At 41.7% G+C, this 21,926-nt stretch overlaps 2 protein-coding genes across 10 annotated transcripts; one reads left to right on the top strand and one right to left on the bottom strand.

The window, feature by feature from the left end:
- Positions 1–554: 554 nt before the first annotated feature.
- Positions 555–4,357, top strand: EIF6 (eukaryotic translation initiation factor 6). Its single transcript, XM_078606959.1, has 6 exons — positions 555–781; positions 2,082–2,167; positions 2,353–2,528; positions 3,033–3,209; positions 3,515–3,696; positions 4,075–4,357. The coding sequence occupies exons 1-6, from the start codon at positions 675–677 to the stop codon at positions 4,082–4,084; spliced, it is 738 nt and encodes a 245-aa protein (XP_078463085.1). The 5' UTR covers positions 555–674; the 3' UTR covers positions 4,085–4,357.
- A 565-nt stretch (positions 4,358–4,922) lies between these two features.
- LOC144727820 (baculoviral IAP repeat-containing protein 7-like) lies at positions 4,923–20,370 on the bottom strand. 9 transcript variants are annotated; one of them, XM_078606947.1, is made up of 10 exons: positions 17,868–18,246; positions 15,174–15,318; positions 13,287–14,005; positions 12,516–12,696; positions 11,185–11,284; positions 10,939–11,020; positions 8,725–8,776; positions 8,298–8,513; positions 7,988–8,035; positions 4,923–7,748 (listed from the first exon to the last, which is right to left on the bottom strand). In XM_078606947.1, exons 2-10 carry the CDS (start codon positions 15,181–15,183, stop codon positions 7,555–7,557), a joined length of 1,602 nt encoding a protein of 533 aa, XP_078463073.1. In that variant the 5' UTR covers positions 15,184–15,318; positions 17,868–18,246; the 3' UTR covers positions 4,923–7,554. The 9 variants fall into 9 exon arrangements, with proteins under 9 accessions (XP_078463073.1, XP_078463071.1, XP_078463072.1 ...); XM_078606945.1 differs by having other exon boundaries at positions 12,516–12,699; positions 17,868–18,243; XM_078606946.1 differs by lacking the exon at positions 17,868–18,246 and adding an exon at positions 17,563–17,581 and having other exon boundaries at positions 12,516–12,699.
- Positions 20,371–21,926: the final 1,556 nt, after the last annotated feature.

Below are 21,926 nucleotides of genomic sequence, written 5' to 3'. Positions count from 1 at the left end.
GTACTAGTACAGCACACCGGTGTGTGTTGGAGAGCCAAGCCACAACATTTACAATCTGAGTACGACGTTTCGCCAGTAATTACAACTAGCTTCATCAGGCGACAGCCAGATTTGTGAAGTCCACCTGTTCGTTCCCTATAGCGGCGGTAGACGTGGTGACCACGCTTCTGCGCTCTTCACAACCTGCAATGCGCATTATGCGGAGCCCTTTGATCTCGTCCTTGCTGTCCATTGTGTGTATTAAAATACGTGACAACCCTTACTAGTTGGCTGTGTCGGGTGGTGATGGGTTTAAACGACACATTTATATATTTACGCGATCTAACTCTAAAAAAAACCGCTATTATGGATTAGAATTCATTTAAATCACCGACAGCTCACCGTGAGGAGCATGACGTCATGTCGTCTTCACGTGCGTGTCGTCACAACTTGTTCAACACCGCGCTGTGAGAACGACGTCATATGATGGGCGCGTACATGACGTCACCATTCAACTATAGACGCCTCGACTGACGTCACGCTATCGGTTCGTTCGTGGCGTCATCACAGCGTTATCTCACAGTGACGTCATCACGCCGGTTGGGACGTCACACGTGGTTTTTTCTCCAGACGAAGCGCACTTTGGTCCCACGTTCTCTGCGTTACCTCAGATCTCTTCGCCTCCTTTTCTCGCGATGGCGGTCCGCACGTCTTTCGAAAACAACAACGAGATCGGGGTCTTCTCGAAGCTCACGAACACCTACTGCCTCGTTGGCATCGGCGGATCCGAGAACTTCTACAGGTCCGTGGCACAGCGGCCCTCGCGGCGTGGCGGTTCAGGCGAGGCGCTTGCGAGCAGGCCGCGGCGTGGAGGCGGCTTCGCAAACCGCGAGTTGGGATCGGGCGTGGTGGTTTGGGAGCTGGGAAAGGGGATGTGGAGGTCCAGCGATCGGGGATCTAGGGTCTTCAAACCGGGGTTTGATGATCTGGTTTATATTCTGGTATTATGGGAACAGAATCTGGGTCTAGGGGGTCTGGGTGTATTGGTTTCAGATCGGGGGTGTGGGGGGTTTCATGATAGTGCTCTTTAGTCTGGGGTAGTGGTTTGAAGAGAGTCTGAGGGTCCGAGCTCTGGGAATAGGGTCCTGGGGAGAGGGTATTGAGGTTCGTGGTCCGGTGAGGGGGGAGGGGTGGAACTGGGGACGAGGTGCTCGGGGTCTCAGGTCCGGTGATAGGGATTTTGCAACTGAGGATGGTCCAAGGTATGGAGTCTGGGGACTGATGATCAGGTTTATGGAAATACGAATACTGTAATTGTCTGGGGATAGGGATCACTGGTTTGGGGGAAAGCGGTAAACCAAATTTGAGTTGGAATAATCAGCGATTTATGCTAAATGGCATTCGGTGTTTGAGACGTTTTGACCACCAATGAAATGCTCCCAGCAAGTTGTGCAACTTCACTGAGTCACACGGCGACCGGTAGTAATGTACCAGTGATGGTATGTTGTTTACCCACCTTGGTGTTGTGTTCATAGGCGTCGCTGGCCGTGACACGAGGTGAGTTGCTCGAGGGTTATTCCGTAGATCAAAGATCATGACGCGAACACGGTACAGTACAATATATTAAACTCAGCCAGTAGGGGATGACGGATAAATGTCAGTGTAGTTTAAATTGTCATCTTGACATATTGGCTATTGATTTTAACTTAACTGAACATTGGATATGTTTTGAGGTGAGCTTGTATTTCCTTTTTTGTCCAGAATGAAACCCTACAAGTGAAATTGTGATCTTCAGTATTTTATTTCCGCGTGCTTCCACAACCGTAGTACGATTTAAACGTACTGGAAGTAAAGCCAAAGTAGTTGAGTAACACATTTTATTGCCAGAATATACAACCAACGTACAGTTACAGTATAGGCATCTGATAATCTCAACAGCCTGTGTAGCCATCAATATAGACTGCAGTAAGAATTTACATTGCTCTGACACATCCACATACTAGCACCATAAGTTGACGGTATATTTGGTACTCTTATTTAAGGAAATTGATGTCTGGATTAAAAGGTGCAAACAAGTTTTCAATGCCATCTGTATTCTGCAGTGTGTTCGAGGGTGAGCTTTCGGAGACCATCCCTGTCGTCCATGCCTCCATCGCCGGCTGCAGGATAATTGGACGCATGTGTGTAGGTAAGGGTCAGATTTGCGTCAGTTACCAAAACTCATTACTGTACTTTATTACCAATTCTGCAAAATGTATACGGATCTACACCGAAACTAAATGAGGAATGACATTTCTAAAGCCAACATCGAGTAAATATGAATAGTTTGTAATTCACTTTATATGGTTCCCCACCATTAATTGTTCTTTACAGGCAACAGGCATGGACTTTTGGTGCCCAACAACACGACAGACCAGGAGCTTCAGCACCTGCGGAACTCGCTGCCCGACGGCATGATGATCCAGCGCATAGAAGAACGCCTTTCGGCACTTGGAAATGTTGTAGCGTGTAATGACTACGTCGCCCTCGTGCATCCCGACTTGGACAGGGTGTGTTCGTGTCCCTTGATTATAATCCAAGGGCATAAAGCTGCACAATTGTGGTCAAAAATCTTACCTGGATAGTTAGTATCTCTTTAGAAGTCGTATTTTTTCCATCAAACTTATATTATTTATTCATATGTAATCATGTGCTTGTAATATAAATATACAACTGATGGATATTCTTCTTCAAGAATGACCTGGAAAATGGATGTTCTGTGTATACAACACACTTGGCTTGGCTTAACTTAAAACGAGTTTGCAGGCTCAGACATCCTTCGTTAAGTTTAATACTTGCAGCCCATTTCACGCTTGCATGCTTGCAGTACAGATTTTCCCCCTCCCCTTCACCCCCTCTCGTTTGTCCAACACCACCTCGATTGAATCTTCCACCCTTTACTGACCACTTAGGGATTTAGAATTGGTATATAGCACAAAGGCAGTGCAGATGTTCCACAAATCAGATATCGTCTAAAAGACTTCCTGTTGTGACTGTCCACTTGTTCATTGCAGGAAACAGAAGATATTCTGGCAGACGTCCTCAAGGTGGAGGTCTTCCGGCAAACAGTGGCAGAGCAGGTGCTCGTGGGCAGCTACTGCACCTTCAGCAATCAGGGTGGCCTGGTACATCCGCGCACCACCATCGAGGACCAGGATGAACTTTCCTCACTCCTGCAAGTGCCCCTAGTGGTGGGTTTTCTCACAATGTCATCATCAGCCATGATCAGACCACTCCTGATGAAATCCTCTATCTCACAAATGTATGCTGTATTTTTTAATTATGTTATTGTTTATCATTAAGTTGTTTAATGTTTCTATTTTAATGTACGTATTGATACGAAATGCAAGGTTTTGGCCAATTTCTCGTTTACTGTGTCCCCAAGTCTCCCTTAAAAAAATCTTAAATTGCTCTGGCCTGGTTTATATAATGGACGTTATATAGGGTGGAATAAATGTTGTGTTTCGTCGAAAGGCAAGCCATGTGTGTCTTTCAGGCAGGAACGGTTAATCGTGGCAGTGAAGTAATTGCGGGTGGAATGGTGGTGAACGACTGGTGTGCATTCTGCGGGCTGGACACAACAAGCACAGAGCTGTCGGTTATCGAGAGCATATTTAAGCTGAATGAGGCACAGCCCAGCGCCATCGCCACCACAATGAGAGATTCACTCATTGACAGGTACGTGAAGTTAGCTTGTAGTTTTCCACTGCTTGGTAAAAGCCTCTCCCAATTAATTCCATTTCTCAGTTATTGCCCGGCAGTGGCCTCAATTTCATCTTGACATCTCTCCTGCTGTCTTCCTCTGGTTGCTTGTGTCCATCCCTTGTCAACTCAGTATGTGGCCTGCCCATTTCCACTTTCTTTTTCTTTCACAAGAGCTTCATTGGCCACTGTTCTTTTTCCACATTCATGCCTTGATCCAACTTTTTGATATACTCCTAAAATGATCCTTTACAAAAATCTTTGGAAAACTTTTATGTTATGCTTGTGCATGTTATAGATAGCTTCTGTATAACCTTTACTGTGACGTTAATGATGATGTTTATCTTTTTGCAGCCTTGCCTAGAAGAACATTTCTGCCATGACATGAAACTACCTTGGTAGTTAAGTGAACTAAATTCTTTCACAAGGTCCGAAAAAAAACTCCATGTACAGATCTTGCTTAAAGCTAAACACAGCATATTTACTTTGGCTGGTTTTAGCCTGGTTAGGGATAATGTGGACACATTTTATTGGAATGCATTCTCCATTAAATCGCATATTATTTTCTTTCATAGTTGTACGTTGCATCATTGTGTGTACAATTGTGACTGTAAATAAACAAAGGAAATCTTTATAACCTTTTACGTTTGTGCCTCATTTTTTGTAATTCTTTGTAACCTTTTACGTTTGTGCCTCATTTGTTGTAATTGTTTTTAATCCGCCAATCAGGAGTTATTACACGTCATTGATGTTAATGCGGCATAAAATGTTCCGGAACAGATGTCTGGGTTGCCCATGAAGTATAAGTACACGGCTTCACTCGAAGTTACTTTGTAATGTAGAGTTCTAGTGAAATAGCGGAAGGAACCCGGTATTGCGTGTAACTATGACAATAAAAGTGCTGCAGCAAATGTAAGGACTTGTGTTAAGTAGATGTGTAATGATTAAGCCCATCAATTCATGGTCACTTTGATTCTGAAATATATTTTTTCTATGAATATAGCATCCCTCGTGGAAGCAGTTCAGAGAATCCATTACACATCAGTTCTCACGTGTATGATTCAATTGTGAGCAAAGTACTGTAATCCATTTTAGTCTCCATTGTAAACACATGGGTTATAACTTAAATGTTGGTCTTCCATAAGCGTTAACTCGAATAAAAAAAAATATACCAGTGCAAAATTAAGACAACTCATTCAGGATGTTTTCAACGTATGTTTAATGCATTAGGCAAAACAATATTAAAACAACATTGTATATTATCAACTTGTGCATTCAATATTAAATGCAGCTATTCAAACTGGGTTTTGCCGTTGGGTTAGAGAGTTGGTCCAGACGTTTGTGCATTGCGCAATGACCCTGGCAATCAGAATATACTGGAGGAATCCGATGAGCTATTAAGCTCTTTTTCACATGTCCAGTACACAGATGAGCCCTGGCTAATATTAGTGAGTGACGTCTGCATTGGTCCGGGGCAATTTTTGTATCGACCCACACTGACCACGCTGGTATAGCAAACAACCACCATGACGAGGTGTGGATCGGCCCTCTTCCACCAGTGAATTAATGACTAATTCATGACAGAATGTCATCTAAAAACACTATCATTGTACATTCCCACCATTCTCAGCAGGGTTATCAACTTTCCATAGCATACAATACAATATTCTTTGGGTCTTTCGGTAAAGTTAGACAGGTTCAAAGAAAATAAACTACGACGTTTCGATCGCAACACAAGCGGTCGTCATCAGGAACCGCTTGTGTTGCGATCGAAACGTAGTTTTTTGTTTTGTTATTTTCTTTGAACCTATCTACGTGACTACTGAAAGACCCAAAGAATATGAATTCCTGCAGTCACGAAAGTCAAGATACAATACAATGTTTTCACATTGCAACAAGTGTTCCATAGCTTTGTAATTTTAATTCTCAATTGTATATTTTTGCTTTATGTACATTTGATTAGAACGGTTGACGACATGGTGCGAGACGTTCACACACATTCCAGTTCAAATAAAGATTACCCAAATCATTCAACTGCACTTCAAGTCTTCAAATCAATGCACTTTTACAATTATGCCATCAATTACTCCAGAAATAATTTGAACATTTAATCGGCAATAGCTCTTTATTGAAATAGAACCAACTTGAACAAAAATCTGAGGAAGAATCGACCTGTTCCACACCACAAAGACCTGCTCGGCCCTCCACGAATTCGTCTTGAGATCCCAGAAATCAAACAGATCGTCCAAGACAGGATGAAGCAGGGCCAACTGAAGACGGCTGGCAGCCACGATTGAGTTCTCCTGAGCTTCCTTATGAAAGCCTCAGGATTCCATATTGTGGCAACCATGTGCCTCAGTATCAGATGTCGGTTATTGAGAAAAATGGTTAACTGGCTAGTGGTAAGTGCATTGAACTTAAGCAACAATTATAGCAATGTAAGCTCTTTCACCCATCAACGGTTACTACACAGTACATGCATAGGTATTCCTGTAGTGATTATATATATATAAAATATAACATTTAGCATCCATTTCAGATGCAATATTTTCAATACTAACCAGTTTTTTTGTGCGAAACGTGACGTACATTTTAGCTGAATATAGATGTTAATCGCCCACACTTATAATTGCATGGACCATTGTACATTCATTACAAGAATGAGCCTAAATACAGTTTTAATTGTGTAACTATACTAGTCTTTTCAGTTGCAAAGTACCAATTATCATAGGTACAGTAAAGCAATGACAACAGGATAATTATACAACTGATATTGCTTTGTACAAAAATCTTGTCACGATACCATTGAACATATATAATCCACTAATGGATCTAAAGCTACTTTAAAGTGGATAAAGCAAATGTTATGGCCAATAAATTGCAACTACAGACACGTGTTTTATTAAACGACTTATCAAGGTTCTGTAAAAATATGCACTTTTGTAACAGGGCATATTGAATTCAGATTTATCACATTTTCATACCATTGACAGGCACACTTTCCTCAGCCACATACTCAATCCAATTGAAATGCAGTGTATTAAGAATACACGCAATTTACATGTTTGTGACCACTTTTATGACTTCCAAACTAAGCATTACAAAACTTATATGAAAATGTAAAGAATCCCACTGAATTACAAAGCTGCTGAAAAGAATTATTCCAAAAACTAGTAATGGCCACGTGTTTCACTCTTTTTGGAGATCATCAATGCAGTGTAGCTGTGCAAAGTTTGTCAACTGTAGCGATGGGAAACATCAGTTGCCATGTCACCAGTTGGAATGTGACAAACGCACATAATAGGAAAAAACATTGGTCACATTAACGTTAAAACATATCTTCCACCGAAAGCAATTATATTTAGCAAACTAAAATGGAGAGAAAAAAAGACCCAAATGTACACTGTAAACAATATTGCCCATATAAATAAAAACCTTTAATGTTCATTTGTCTGGAACTCAATATTTGATACCCTTAACCATGACTACCTCATCCTGCTTTGTGCTGCGAATAATTAAAGTGTTGCTCTTTAAAAGCAGCACATGTCACGTTGAGGTGCCTTACCTGCCTCTCAAGATTCAGAAATATTTCTAAGGCAGTCAATTTATTCCTTTCAACTATAATTCACACTCTTGTTTTTATTGACACAATACATCGTAACTGAGGTTTGTTGCCAAAACGACTCTGCTGTTGGCCGTCTTTTGTCTCTATATAAGAAGTTAAACACACACAATTAATTAACTATTTAATAAATGATTAGGTATGTTAATACAGATCATTATATAAACGCCATAAAGATAGTGTCAACGTCATTTTTCCCCTTGGCCATCTGCCTACGACATAAACGTCCGAACTGTTCCTCTAACGACCGCACGGCAGATGGGGCACTTGCGCAGAGAGGAGGCGCAGTCTCGACACACCACGAGATGGCCGCACGGTATAAACACAACGGATACTTCCTTGTCCATGCACACCTTGCATGTGTGCTGTTCCTGCAGCCGCTTGAGCTCCTCTTCCGGCGGTAGCGCTACCATGGAGAGCACACACATACACTTTCAGTTTTTCAAAAACTATGGTTGATCATGAAGAGCCTACATACATATTAATGGGAACAAGCAGCAACTGTAAAATAATGTGGAATAACACCAACGATCATGTGGGGACATTTCCAATTACAGGGCTACATTGTTGATATATAAATTATTTAGATGAATTACATAACCATCATAAATGTGTTTGTATAATTTTCTGGCATGGAGTATTTACATTCTTCACTTTTCAGTTCCTTTTGCTCAGCAGCAGACTTCTGTTGTTCTGTTGAAGATATATCCACACGGCACGATTAACATAGGTAATCACAACCATGTTCACATGAAGCGAGCCGAGTACTGTTTTTCAGTATGGTATATTATCTATAACACAATTATGCCTTGACATAACTATGTGATCATCAGAAACATGACACCTGCTATTATGTGTACCACACAATGACTGTACGCATTTTACTCAATTTAATCAGCAAGAAAGTTACGGACAATGTAAATTGCAAGGTCGATCTCTGTTGCTGGGTATTTACCCTGAACGTAATTTGCGGATTTCTTCGGTGATTCTCCTTCTTCTTCTTCTGCATTAAGCACGTCTGTTACGAGCTCAACGACAGAGCTGTACGTCTCCCCCTTAGTGAGGTAGCGAGTGCGCACTAACGATTCCACCATCGGTGCAAGGAAACCCATCTCAAGCACACCCTTGACCACATCGCTTTTCATCAAGGTCTCATCTGCGCTGCCGATGCCTGTACGCAAAGACGACATTTGCAAAAACATTCAACCATCGGTGTAAATTGTAGTGGATCAAAAAAACAACCAGACAATCAACAAGCAGTTTGGATAAAAGGTTCGAATGTGTTGTAAGGATAGCCTTACGAGATGCACAAATGTACACATTTTGGCACAAATTAATATAAAAACATGACAATGCTGTTGTGTACAAAAATATCACCTTACCATTCCCATTTTGTGCAGCTGCATTCTGTGATCTCTGTCTAAATACCTCACCCTAAAAAAGCAGGATCTTGTCAATGAAAAGCATTTGGATCACTGGTGTTACACAAAGTGAAAAATATAAATGATACCAGAAAAAAATCACAACTTTGCCTGTTATTCTCGGCTCTATTTACAATTAAGCATATTGGTAACCAAACCAAATACTTTATATTCTTACCCTGAATGATTTACAACATTTCTATTGTATGCTTAGTTTAACTTTAGTCTATTTTGTTTAACAGCTGAGAACTCATTGACCTAGGTCACAAAAATGACAAAAGCCATAACATAAAATTAGAAACATCGAAGCAATTATAAATCAGAATCAATAAATTGAAATCAGCGCAAAACAATCACGCACAAAACCTTAAAAATAACAAACAGAATTCAGAGCAAACCCAATCACGTAAAATAAAATATACTGTACAAACATAAATCTATATGAACTACAGTGAGGGAAAAAAGTGTTTGATCCCCTGCTGATTTTGTACGTTTGCCCACTGACAAAGAAATGATCAGTCTAGAATTTTAATGGTAGGTTTATTTGAACAGTGAGAGACAGAATAACAACAAAATCCAGAAAAACGCATGTCAAAAATGTTATAAATTGATTTGCATTTTAATGAGGGAAATAAGTATTTGACCCCCTCTCAATCAGAAAGATTTATGGCTCCCAGGTGTCTTTTATACAGGTAACGAGCTGAGATTAGGAGCACACTCTTAAAGGGAGTGCTCCTAATCTCAGCTTGTTACCTGTATAAAAGACACCTGTTCACAGAAGCAATCAATCAATCAGATTCCAAACTCTCCACCATGGCCAAGACCAAAGAGCTCTCCAAGGATGTCAGGGACAAGATTGTAGACCTACACAAGGCTGGAATGGGCTACAAGACCATCGCCAAGCAGCTTGGTGAGAAGGTGACAACAGTTGGTGCGATTATTCGCAAATGGAAGAAACACAAAAGAACTGTCTATCTCCCTTGGCCTGGGGCTCCATGCAACATCTCACCTCGTGGAGTTGCAATGATCATGAGAACGGTGAGGAATCAGCCCAGAACTACACGGGAGGATCTTGTCAATGATCTCAAGGCAGCTGGGACCATAGTCACCAAGAAAACAGTTGGTAACACACTACACCGTGAAGGACTGAAATCCTGCAGCGCCCGCAAGGTCCCCCCCTGCTCAAGAAAGCACATATACATGCCCGTCTGAAGTTTGCCAATGAACATCTGAATGATTCAGAGGACAACTGGGTGAAAGTGTTGTGGTCAGATGAGACCAAAATGGAGCTCTTTGGCATCAACTCAACTCGCCGTGTTTGGAGGAGGAGGAATGCTGCCTATGACCCCAAGAACACCATCCCCACCGTCAAACATGGAGGTGGAAACATTATGCTTTGGGGGTGTTTTTCTGCTAAGGGGACAGGACAACTTCACCGCATCAAAGGGACGATGGACGGGGCCATATATCGTCAAATCTTGGGTGAGAACCTCCTTCCCTCAGCCAGGGCATTGAAAATTGGTCATGGATGGGTATTCTAGCATGAAAATGACCCAAAACACACGGCCAAGGCAACAAAGGAGTGGCTCAAGAAGAAGCACATTAAGGTCCTGGAGTGGCCTAGCCAGTCTCCAGACCTTAATCCCATAGAAAATCTGTGGAGGGAGCTGAAGGTTTGAGTTGCCAAACGTCAGCCTCGAAACCTTAATGACTTTGAGAAGATCTGCAAAGAGGAGTGGGACAAAATCCCTCCTGAGATGTGTGCAAACCTGGTGGCCAACTGCAAGAAACGTCTGACCTCTATGATTGCCAACAAGGGTTTTGCCACCAAGTACTAAGTCATGTTTTTCAGAGGGGTCAAATACTTATTTCCCCCGTTAAAATGCAAATCAATTTATAAAATTTTTGACATGCGTTTTTCTGGATTATTTTGTTGTTATTCTGTCTCTCACTGTTCAAATAAACCTACCATTAAAATTATAGACTGATCATTTCTTTGTCAGTGGGCAAACATACAAAATCAGCAGGGGATCAAATACTTTTTTCCCTCACTGTACATGAAACGAAAGTTGGCTCAGACAAATGTATTTTTACTAAATTTAAGACAAACAGGAACTGTGGTTTTAATGTAACTATGTAAATTGTATAATACTCAACAGAACAAGTGTACATTACCGTGAGGTCTATCAATTGTGGATGTTGCCTCATTATTTCATTTACGAAAGCTTCACCCTTCTGTTGTAAAAGAAATGCACATCTGAAGAGAAAAGAGCATAGATGTCAGAAAAGCAGTCGTCATTTGCGATTCAACATTAAAGTGCAGGCCATTTTTCAGCTCTTGATAGCCATCGTGTTTGCTTGAGTATTTGAAGTGTCCATCTGGATTTAATTTGACCACATAGCAGGTGCCAAATGCATTACCTGGGAAACCACTTGCCATGTTCATACCAAGGGTTATCTCCTTGTTCCCAGTTTCGTAAACCACCATCACAGTGGAAGCACTTCACGTTGTCTCCATGACCTATCCAAAATATACATGTTATTCCTGTACTGCATTTGGCATATTTCAGACACACACAAACATTTAAGAGCCAACTGAATTAAAATGTTAAAATGAATACAGTTTAACCAGACATTAAACACAATTTCTAGCTTGGCTACCTGTAGCTATTGTTTACACTAATTGCAAATTCAACACTCATGCTCAGCTGGAGGGATACACATAAAGTTAAACGTGTTTTTTCATATTCTATATTCATATTTACTCAAAAAATCATGTTTATGCTATGATATGCAGAGTATATTTTAATACGTTTAAGTTATAGCTATAAATACTTCCTGGGGCACCACTGTCAAGGGAAGTATGCCCTGAGTAATCAAATTAAGGCTATGAGTAGAAACATGGGTTTTTTTAAAAAGGAAATTCCAACTCCTAATGAAGGTCAACTTAAAAAAAATCCAAAGCAGAAGTAGACACAATTAAATATTTCATTTCACTCCTAATGAAAGGGACCCCCAACTATTAGATTTCTTCTAATCAGTGGCACTGGAAAATATTTTCCAAACACTGTTACTGGCAAAATAAAACGATAAAAAGATAATTGATAATAGTATTCAAAATTTTGGATTTGCTGATAAGTCATTATTACAACCATGAACAATAAACTACAGGAAATGTAAATGATTGTTGGATGAACACAACTAGGAAGCATTATGAGTATGTAGTATATCTAAAACAATTATTAAAAATGGACTGGGATCAAAAAAATGTAAGTACCAAGCAGAAGGATGGGATTATTTTGAACTTTTTTTTGATTGAACCAAAGATAACCCATATAATTTATATTCAAAGTCTTAATTGACTTAGCTGAATTTACATGAATATACAGAAATTCACAATACATTATTGCAGTTACTATGAAATATTGTAATGTATGAAAAAAATACTGTATTGCTACTCTTTAACCTTACAGAACTTGTGAAAAATGTATGTTCCTTAAACATTTCCTTGTAAAATGGTGAAACTCAATGTTCACTCTGCAACGCAATTTCCTTGTAAAACTGGTCAAGCTTCCTCACTTCATACCCTTGCTATGGTTACGTTTTTAGCCTTTTATCGCAAATACTTTATATAAACTGTTCACAAAGATCACATAACTGAATATGGTTAATTTAGTGACCAACCATGAGACCAAACTGGTTTAAAAAAACAGGACCATACATTTACACCTCAGAGAATGATCTTGCCATACCAGTGTAATAGAAGCCAGCGGTTGCTAGTGGCTGTGCAGCTACATTGGCAGTGGAAGGCCAGGCCTGGTAAGTTGCAAGCCGCGCCACCACCGAATGCATTTCTGGATTTCTGGCCCTCGTTGTCCTTGCCATAGGAGATGCAGAACACGCACTATTTTGAGTGTCCGGCAAAAATGAGGCCTGCTAGAAAAGCACCCCAAAAACAACACAATTACTCATCAAATGTAACATTCTTCTTGACGATCAGTACTTTTTGTCAAGAAATTTCATCTAGAATCAACAAAGTACAGGGTGATCCAATTATAAATACTCCACTAAATAGTATAGAGAAATTAGAGAGAAACATGATTTCAATACACTTATTAGGTCGTTGAACACTCTCCTCTGTAAGACATGAGGCATGGCTTTCACAATATTCACTGTTGGGAAGAGAGTTATAAGAAATCAGTAGGGTGTCTATAAACACAAAGACATCCTCCAAACGTTGTGGTTATTTTGAAAGATAAATGTAAAAGACAACATCCTGGGTAATGCAAATAAAGGAATTAACCGTGCCCGGTGCCAATAAAGGTATTGAAATCTGGTTACACTTGATTAAAGTGGCCATGGCAGCAATAGAGGCCACAAACCTAATTATAAAATGCACCGTCAACGTATTGCTTTTAAGTACAGGAAAGATATTGCATCTTATAACGCAGAGAATATGGTTATAGGCGTAAAATACATTGAATAATTGAGAAGTATCCACAAGACCATTTAGAAACACCCACCTGGGCCTGAGCGAGTGGGATGTTACCGGTGTTGCTGCTGCCCATCGCGAAAGCACAGGTGGAGAAATGTCGCTCATGCTCCTTGGCAGGGACATCTCCCTCCTCCCAGTCACGCATTACGCCGGAACAATAGAAGCAGGCCACCCGGTCGCTGGGACCCACGTAGTACAGTCCAGCCCGTGCCAAGTCTGCAGGCCGAACAGGAGATGACTCTGGCCATGTGGAGAATGAGAGCAGTCTGTTCGCTTCGACATGCATCTCTGAATTCGATGGTACCCCTGCCTCCACATTTGGCAAGGAAGTGAGAGCGTTTTGCATAGGTGGTTCGTTCATGCCAATCGAAGGTGGCAGAGAATGATGATGGGTGATCTCGGATGCATTGTTGGTAGCCGCCACAATATGTCTTGGTACAGATGCTCCACCGGAGGTCTGAGTGTCTGTAGCTTGTGCCAGCGACCGAGCAAATGTACAATTTGGAAAACTCTGCAAATGCTTTGCAATGGCCGAGTCACCCGACTTCCAATTACCGATCACTCCTTTGCACGAGAAGCATTCGACCTTGTCTTCCTTGCCAGTGTAAAAAAATCCAGCTTTGGCCAGATCCCGTATTCGTGGCTCTAAGTTTGATGGGCAATTTACAAACCGGCCAAGGCGATAAAGGTGTTTTGAAAGGTCGTCGATGGGAAATGACATGCTTTCTTTCTTCACTCTGAGAACTCCTAAAAATGGAAAACAAGTTGTATGAAAGTTATTAAAACAGATATGTTTTAGTCACTTAAAATACTTTGTTTTGTCATTAAGTCTCTAACTTATGAAAAACTTGTCTACAGCAATGGAAAATGTTCCACAAGGTCTGGATGGCCCTGTACCCAAGTCAAACTATGGTAATTACCAAATGGATTTTGGAGTTATATTTGGTCTGAGGAAAAAACGTCACATGGAGGAACTGTTTTTATAAACTGTGTAATTACAACCTTTCGACACACATTGCTTCCAATGTTGTGGTCATACTGATGTCAGTATCATACACCATAATGATGTTGTGTCGCGGTTAGCGCACTGCGCTTAGAATCCAGCCACCCGAGTTCGATTCCCGCTCACGACCAACACCAGTGACGATTATGTGAATGGGTACTGGACCCCCCCCTAGGTTGGCTCAGCCTCAAATAAGTACCTGGTGCGGTGTGTCACTGCACAGTCAAAAGTGACCGGGTGTGGTGCTGCCCACTCACCCCCTCGTGTACCATACTCGCCTTCATCGGCAATGCTCGCTAACAGCACTTGCCCCAATAGTCTGTTAAGGATATATGGGGGATGTTGTTTTTTTCACCACCACTGAAGTGTATCTGTGTGTGCGTGCCCTGTGTGTGTGTGCAATTGTGGTGACTCATTACGCCCCTTCCAACAAGCAAGCCAGCATCGGGTAAGTGAAAATATAAAGATTTTTGTTTCAATTTATGTTACTTTGTCTTATTCTTAAGTGATTTTTATTTTACTTTTATTAATTCAAATTTTTTACCTACGTGACTTTACCGAAAAAACCTAAGAATATGAATCCTTGCAGTCACGAAAGCTTCAAATCTAGAACTTTATTGTTTGTTTTACTATATAGTATTTATTATATGCAAATGCACAATATTTGTTATTTATGAGTTTAACAATGCTTACATTTTTTGTTGAACCGTAACACATTCCATAGCACTTACCGTATAGACATCTAAATACAGTACATTGTTCCTATTTATATATGATTCATCCAACGTGAATTAGCTAATGAAGATAACATTTTAAGTTGTTCATATTAGAAACCGCTGCAACACCAAAGTCTGATTTGTGCCTCGGGTAGGTCTCGGGGCAGCTGTGAAGGTGTCCGAGTGAGCGTTTTGCCTTCGTTCATTGTGAGAAGCTTCACATTTTAGCCACGCCATTTGAGAACCATCCAGGGTGGTGAAAATGCGCCCATGGCTGTAATGACGATGTCACAACGTTGGGTTGCACTGTGCAAATATAGCAGGTCCACGGCCTATACGCTCTAGGAGGAAACAACAGCAATGGCGATGGCAGCAGGTGCAGCAAACTAAGAATTAGCAACGAATACTGTGCAGTCATTCCTAAATATCCCATTTGAAAGGATGACCATGCAGGAGAAGTTGAATATCAAGCAACTGGGCCCTGATCAACCGAAAATCGACATCAACCAGCCCCCAGGCGACCAGGGAAAAGCATACGTAGGGACATTCAGTCCAAGCTGGTATGCGAGAAAGGCCTGGCCATGTGGATGTGCAAAACAGAATGCACTTTTCTGTTCCCTTGCCGACTGTTTTACTCTTCCACCTCAAACAATGCCTGGACAGAAACAGGGGTGAGTAATATGATGACGAGGTGTTTCTTAATTAGAACACCATAAATCTTGACTTAAAGCTTTCGTGACTGCAATAATTCATATTCTTTGGGTCTTTCGGTAACGTCACGTAGATAGGTTCAAAGAAAATAACAAAATAACTAAAAAAACTACGACGTTTCGATCGCAACACAAGCGGTCGTCATCAGATCGAAACGTCGTAGTTATTTTGTCATTTTATTTGAACCTATCTACGTGACTTTACCGAAAGACCCAAAGAATAGAACACCAAACTTTCAGAGATCACTCACAACTCCTAGTGGAAACGTCACGAGCCGTCACCGTTCCAAACCCTGTCTGTGGTATACCCCAATACACGTGAAGAGGACATTGGGGGTTACCCAAGTAACCTCGCTTGTGATACTTCCTCCTTTCGACATCTTTAGGCACCAAGGCGAAGGTGTAAACTTTGCCCTCATACGGTAATGACAAAGTGTTATAAGTATGCAACGTGTTATAAGTATGCACAGGGTATGCACTTTAAAGGTAAGAGGACAAGAGGAAGTTTAGTTTATTTTGTAATTGGGGGCCGTCCATAAATGACGTCACACGATTTTTGACCCCCCCCCCTTCGTTACACGGCGTCACAAAGTCAGACCCCCCCCCTCAAATATGACGTCACAAAGCTCTGCCTCCCCCCCCCCAAAATAAAACATGCTTCAAATCGCTTTAAACTATTGTCATTGTAGTGCGTATTTAATGTGGCGCTGCACTCTCATGTTGTAGGAGAAAACATTTATTAAAAAGTATATTTAATTAAGTAGAACGTGTTGTCTATATTTATTTATAGTTGCGCATTTTGATGTGACGTCCCATTTCTCACCCCCCCCCCTCGTCACACATCGTCACAAATGTCTGACCCAGAGGTCGCAAACGGGTTTTGATTCCTTACCCGTACCCGGCCGCACCAGGGTCGCAAATGGGTACCCCGGCCGGGTACGGGTAGCCGGGTATCGTCGGGTAGGGTACGGGTATCGGGTACCCGATTGCGACCTCTGGTCTGACCCACCCCCCACCCCCAGGTGCGTGACGTCATTTATGAACGGCCCCTTGGACGTGAGTGGTTGACGCCTTAAGTTGGCTTCACTGCATTCACAAAGTCGCTGTTCAATAATAAAATGTTTTCTTCAGTTTACCTTTTCTACATTCCACAAAGCATTTTGTTGTTCATTGAGGAAGTTTAGAATTCGTGTCGCAGGTACGAACGCAGTCTAAGTGTTGAGTAATAAAAGTTGTCTTTAGGTTATCAATTATTTAGATTATTGAGTGTTCAATCGCGGCCTTGTAGTTTGTTTTGAAATGAAGTCAAATGGAGTCATCTGACGTTACAGTAGCACTGTACCTAGTTGATGGTGCATTTGAAGAACAACAACATCTAGAAGTGCAGCTTTTATAATCGTACCGCAATTGATAACCCCCCGTCAAGATTCCTGTTAAACCACAGCGCTGTATTTTAATGTAATAAGTAAAGTTTCTTTATAACATTACTACAATCCAGTCCCGCGTTAGAGGCAAACTATCCATGTAGGTTACGCGTCGTACAACTACTTACACGCCAGTTAGAGCAGTTAAAACGTATTCTACCCCGTCTTATACCAAGTTACTTTATACATCTTAATAGAAAGCCACCCACACGAGAATTAAGAGATCCGCGTGCGGGGGGGGGGGGCTCAGCTGGGGGGGGGGGCCTCAGCTGGGGGGGGGGGGCCCTCAGCTGGGGGGGGGGGCCCTCAGCTGGGGAGGGGGGCTCAGCTAGGGGGGCCCTCAGCTGGGGGGGGGGCCGCACGCGGCTGTCGCTGGCGACTTCAAAGTAGGAACCGAAATTAAACTCGCACTTTTAATGTAACAGCTACATTATCAACCTGCATCCATTACCTCTCACACTGCAGGATAACCAACACGGCGGAGAGGGGGAAGACTTAACAACTGGTTTGATAAAAAGGCCAAGACGAGGCTCGAAACCGACGATTGCGACGTCAATGGCGGATGTCGCCATTCACTCGCCGACACAACCAGACCAAGCAGACAGCGACCATGCGGCGTGGAGTCTCAGAGCGACACGGGCCTTGAGTCGTTTCTTAAGTTACGTTCGCCCCGCGTACACAACCCACACCACCGCCACTGTTCACACCACCGCTACTGTTCAAATCACGTACAATCGCGAGGCGCTCCGCACTTACAGCCAGGCCGGGAGACATCGCGCGTCACGAAGCGGGAGGAGGAACAACAAGAAGAGGAAGAAGAAGGGGGCGTCGTGTGTACTGCAGTGACTATATACCCAGCTAACGTGGCAAGCCTCCGTGTCCGATTGCAGGCTCGTCTGATGAATACAGAAAGCAGTGCCGCGTAAATTGAAAGCAATTCTCGAGCAGACGGCCGCGATTATTCACAAGTGTCCCGCGTGGGGTTCGCACGGCCTGCGAAGAATCCATTTGCAGTCGGGGCAAAGCGAGTCACGTAAACTCACACGAGGTGCCTCTACCACCACCGTGGAGATGGAGCGACGAACGCAGCCCGTGTGGCAAGCGCTGGATGGATTGATTACGAGTCCATAAAGCAGTGGATTACCACGGATGATGGTGGATTGAGCATGGATGATGGTGGATTACCACGGATGATGGTGGGTTGACGATGGATGATGGTGGATTACCATCGACCATTGGCCAACCTTTCCCCCGCAACTCGGTTGGCTTCGCACGATGGTCAAGTTGAACGCAGCAGCAGTAGCAGTGGTACAATTTACTACAGCACCCTTCACCACGAGCGTGCTTTCCACACTTGGAAAATAAATTATAAATTCGTAATTTCCACTAATGGGTCAGTTTAGTAATTTCCGCGTAGTTTTATGGCATCAAAGTGCTGACCCACGTGGTGGTTGGTGACGATATTCAACAGCTTTGCTCGTACCAACCACGGTGGCTGAGATGTTAACTCCCTCGCCAGGTATACAGGAGGTTGTGGTTTCTACCCCGACCTCACACCATGCTGATGCTGCTGCTCTTCCCGTGCTCACGTCGATTTTCTTCTCCGGGTCCAGTTTTCCCTCCACATTTAGAAACGCGTTTAGATGATTTGGCTGCGATAACTTTCCACATAAATTGCTTATTTGAGCTATTTGTGGCCAAGTCGTTTATGAAAAACCTAATATCTTAATTGGCTTTGCCTGGTAAAATAAAAAGTAGCTTAGATTTGTATATATTTTTAAGTGGTCTGTTTACCTTTCCTATATGTACTGTGTATTGTAACGTTCTGAACAGCCCCGACTGGCCATCTATGAAAAAGCGTTAGAGCTCGTCGGATTTCTCCAGTTTAAATATGATTTAGAAGAGGAGCTCAGTGGGCCTTACCTGGTAAAACAAAAACTGTGTTTAAGTATTACTTTCATTTTAGTGACGATACAATCGATACATGAAGCGAACGCGATTACATATCCGTCACTTTGCAGTATTACCCCTTTAACTTGCGATGTCTTCTGATGTTTAACGTGGACGATGTTGGAGAACAAAGTTAATCAACCATCTTGTTCAACCTGCTTTTACAGAACCGTTGCTCCAACGTGATGTAACTTAAAATGGCTTTACAATTTTCCCCACACATTGGTCTCTCTTTTGAAAATTGCTTACGAAGTATGTCACGTGTTAAGCGAACATGCACATGACGAACATACCATTGTTTGTAACGCCTCTCGACCATTTTTTTTAATCCACGTGATTCATCGTTTCTGTGACTCGTCAAACAAACCCGTCATCGGCACGTGGGCGCTCCTTTCAACAGTGGGTTCACAATGCTGAATGTATATTATTTATAGAAAATCATAATTTTGTTACATTTTCGTTGGTTTCTGTAACGTGTAAAGTGCTCCCCTTTGTTAAACCAAACTGCTAAACGTTTACAAAAAATAAACAGTCAATAACACTGCCTGAAATGAAATATACAGGGTGATATTTATTTTAACAAATCACATAGGGTAATTTAATATATTTTAACAAATGTTCACACTGACTTCTATTAACGTTAATGCACGCATTAATTCTGTTTCGAATTGAATTTAAGATGGAGTAATATTTGAACATTCATCAATTACGTTGTTTCAGTTCATGCAGGACGAGACAAAAAATATAATAGAACATAAATAAAAAACAATATTTTAATGTCAGTGTTCAAATAAATCAAATAACCCTGTATCCTGACTTTTGAGCCACCCTGCATTTAAGTCGACATTTCGGACAATAGTCCTTCCCAGGACATAAAGAGTGTTCAGAGCAAAGAGTGTATACAGATTGGGGACTGCACTTTACACCATTGGGCCTGATGAGAATTAAAACGTTTCCTGAAGACCAGTTTTAAATTGGTGTATTAGTAGCAACTGAGTAATAGACAACCCCTTCAATAGTGAAAGCCTTCGTTTCTTATGAAATTAACTAAATTATATAAAAAACGTTCAACTATAAAATGTGGTGACAGGATGTGTGATCTGTATTATTTGGTCGCTATAATGTACACACCACACCAATTACAAATCTTGGTTTCGACCTGAAACAACTTCAAGTCAGACCCGTTTAAACGGATCACTAAAGTCTGACATCTTCTTAGGTTTTTTCGGTAAAGTCACGTAGGTAAAACATCAAAATGAATGAAAATAAAATAAAATCAAAAATCACGACGTTTCGGAGGCAACACAAGTCTCCGTCATCAGGTGGGACCGTCACAGCCAGATTAGCTGCATCAAGCTAATCTGGCTGTGACGGTCCCACCCTGACAGTCTATCATATTACCTTCCAATACTGTATAACAATATAAACCTACTCTCTACAATTTTGCCAAAATGTGCTATATGGTGACACGTCATGTCTGCGTTAACGTCTGCACTCCGGATAGAATTCCCTTGGATGTAAATTTCTGTGTGTGAGGAGATTGTCAAATGCGAGATGAGACGTTTTGTTGGTTATGTATCTTGGCTGGAATTGCAGGTCGCACGAGGTCACACAATGTGATGAATGTATACACGTTGTATGTACGCACCATACGTAGCCAATGGATAAATATACAGCACAAATAATTAAAACTTAAACACATTCATCAATAACACTGCCCGAAAAGGAAAACAATGGGTGACATTGAAGGCATTTGCAGAAATATATTAAGTGGCTTTGTCTGAAATGTCACCTGTAACATATTTGTGTACTCAATATGACCCGTGCCCACTGTGCATCGGGTTTTCCTGGCTGCAATCTTCCTTTTGGGCAGTGTCAAAAATATGTTCAAAAGAAAATAAAGAGGTTATTATAATACCGAAGCACGAAAATATGCACCATTTAACAAGTACTGGTTACATTTACACATTACTTTTCGTGTTAGTTTTGACGAATGTGTAATTTTTTATTCTGCACAACTGCGAGAGCCAATAAGCAATACAAAATGTATCAGTCATCCATTTATAGTCTGCTGTATAATTTATCAATCTACTTCTCGTGCTGTACATGAATGAATTAGCTTACATTAATATTTCAATCTCAAATTACGAATTGTCTCACAGCATAGATACCCCCCTTGGGCAGCTGCCCCTGTGCGGCACTGGCAAGGCACGTGCCCATCACCGAGCTCAGGCGTTGTCACACCTCAGAATATTTATCAGAATACTTTATCTTTGAGAAATCCGATGAGCTAAGAAGCTATTTATTACAGACGTCCAGTAGTTTTCACAGCTGTCCAGTATCTAGGTCGGTGATGTGCATTAGTCTACCAATAGGGAGTGATGATAGCTATATGTGGGTCATATCCATTTTTTCCTAATTTGAACAAAGATTGATATTGCATGTTTTTATGGTAGGGTGGGGGATACCGGCAGAAGCCTGAGGAAACCTATGCAAGAACAGGAGAACATACAAATTCCACACGGGATGCCGGCTATGTATTGTTACCACTGCGCCACCCTGCCACATGATTGTACAAGACAGAGGGCTTCGCCTGGCACCTCGCTGGAATTATTCCTAGTCGGTTGACATCAAGGTATCCTCTATCTTGTTCAACATGCGGATGTGTATCAGGATATAATGTTTAAAATTGGTGGAACACATCGTATTCTTTGGGTCTTTCGGTAAAGTCACTGTGCCTCGGTGTTTTTATTCTTTGGGACTTTGAACCTATCTACGTGACTTTGCCGAAAGACCCAAAATATGAATTCCTGCAGTCAGGAAAGCTTCAAGTCAAGATTTAACACATATAGTGTATGGTGCTTT

Source organism: Lampetra planeri, chromosome 26 (genome assembly GCF_965212315.1).
Source record: "Lampetra planeri chromosome 26, kcLamPlan1.2.h2, whole genome shotgun sequence".
NCBI classification, from domain to species: Eukaryota; Metazoa; Chordata; class Hyperoartia; order Petromyzontiformes; family Petromyzontidae; genus Lampetra; species Lampetra planeri.
This window is presented reverse-complemented; position numbering and strand designations above follow the sequence as displayed.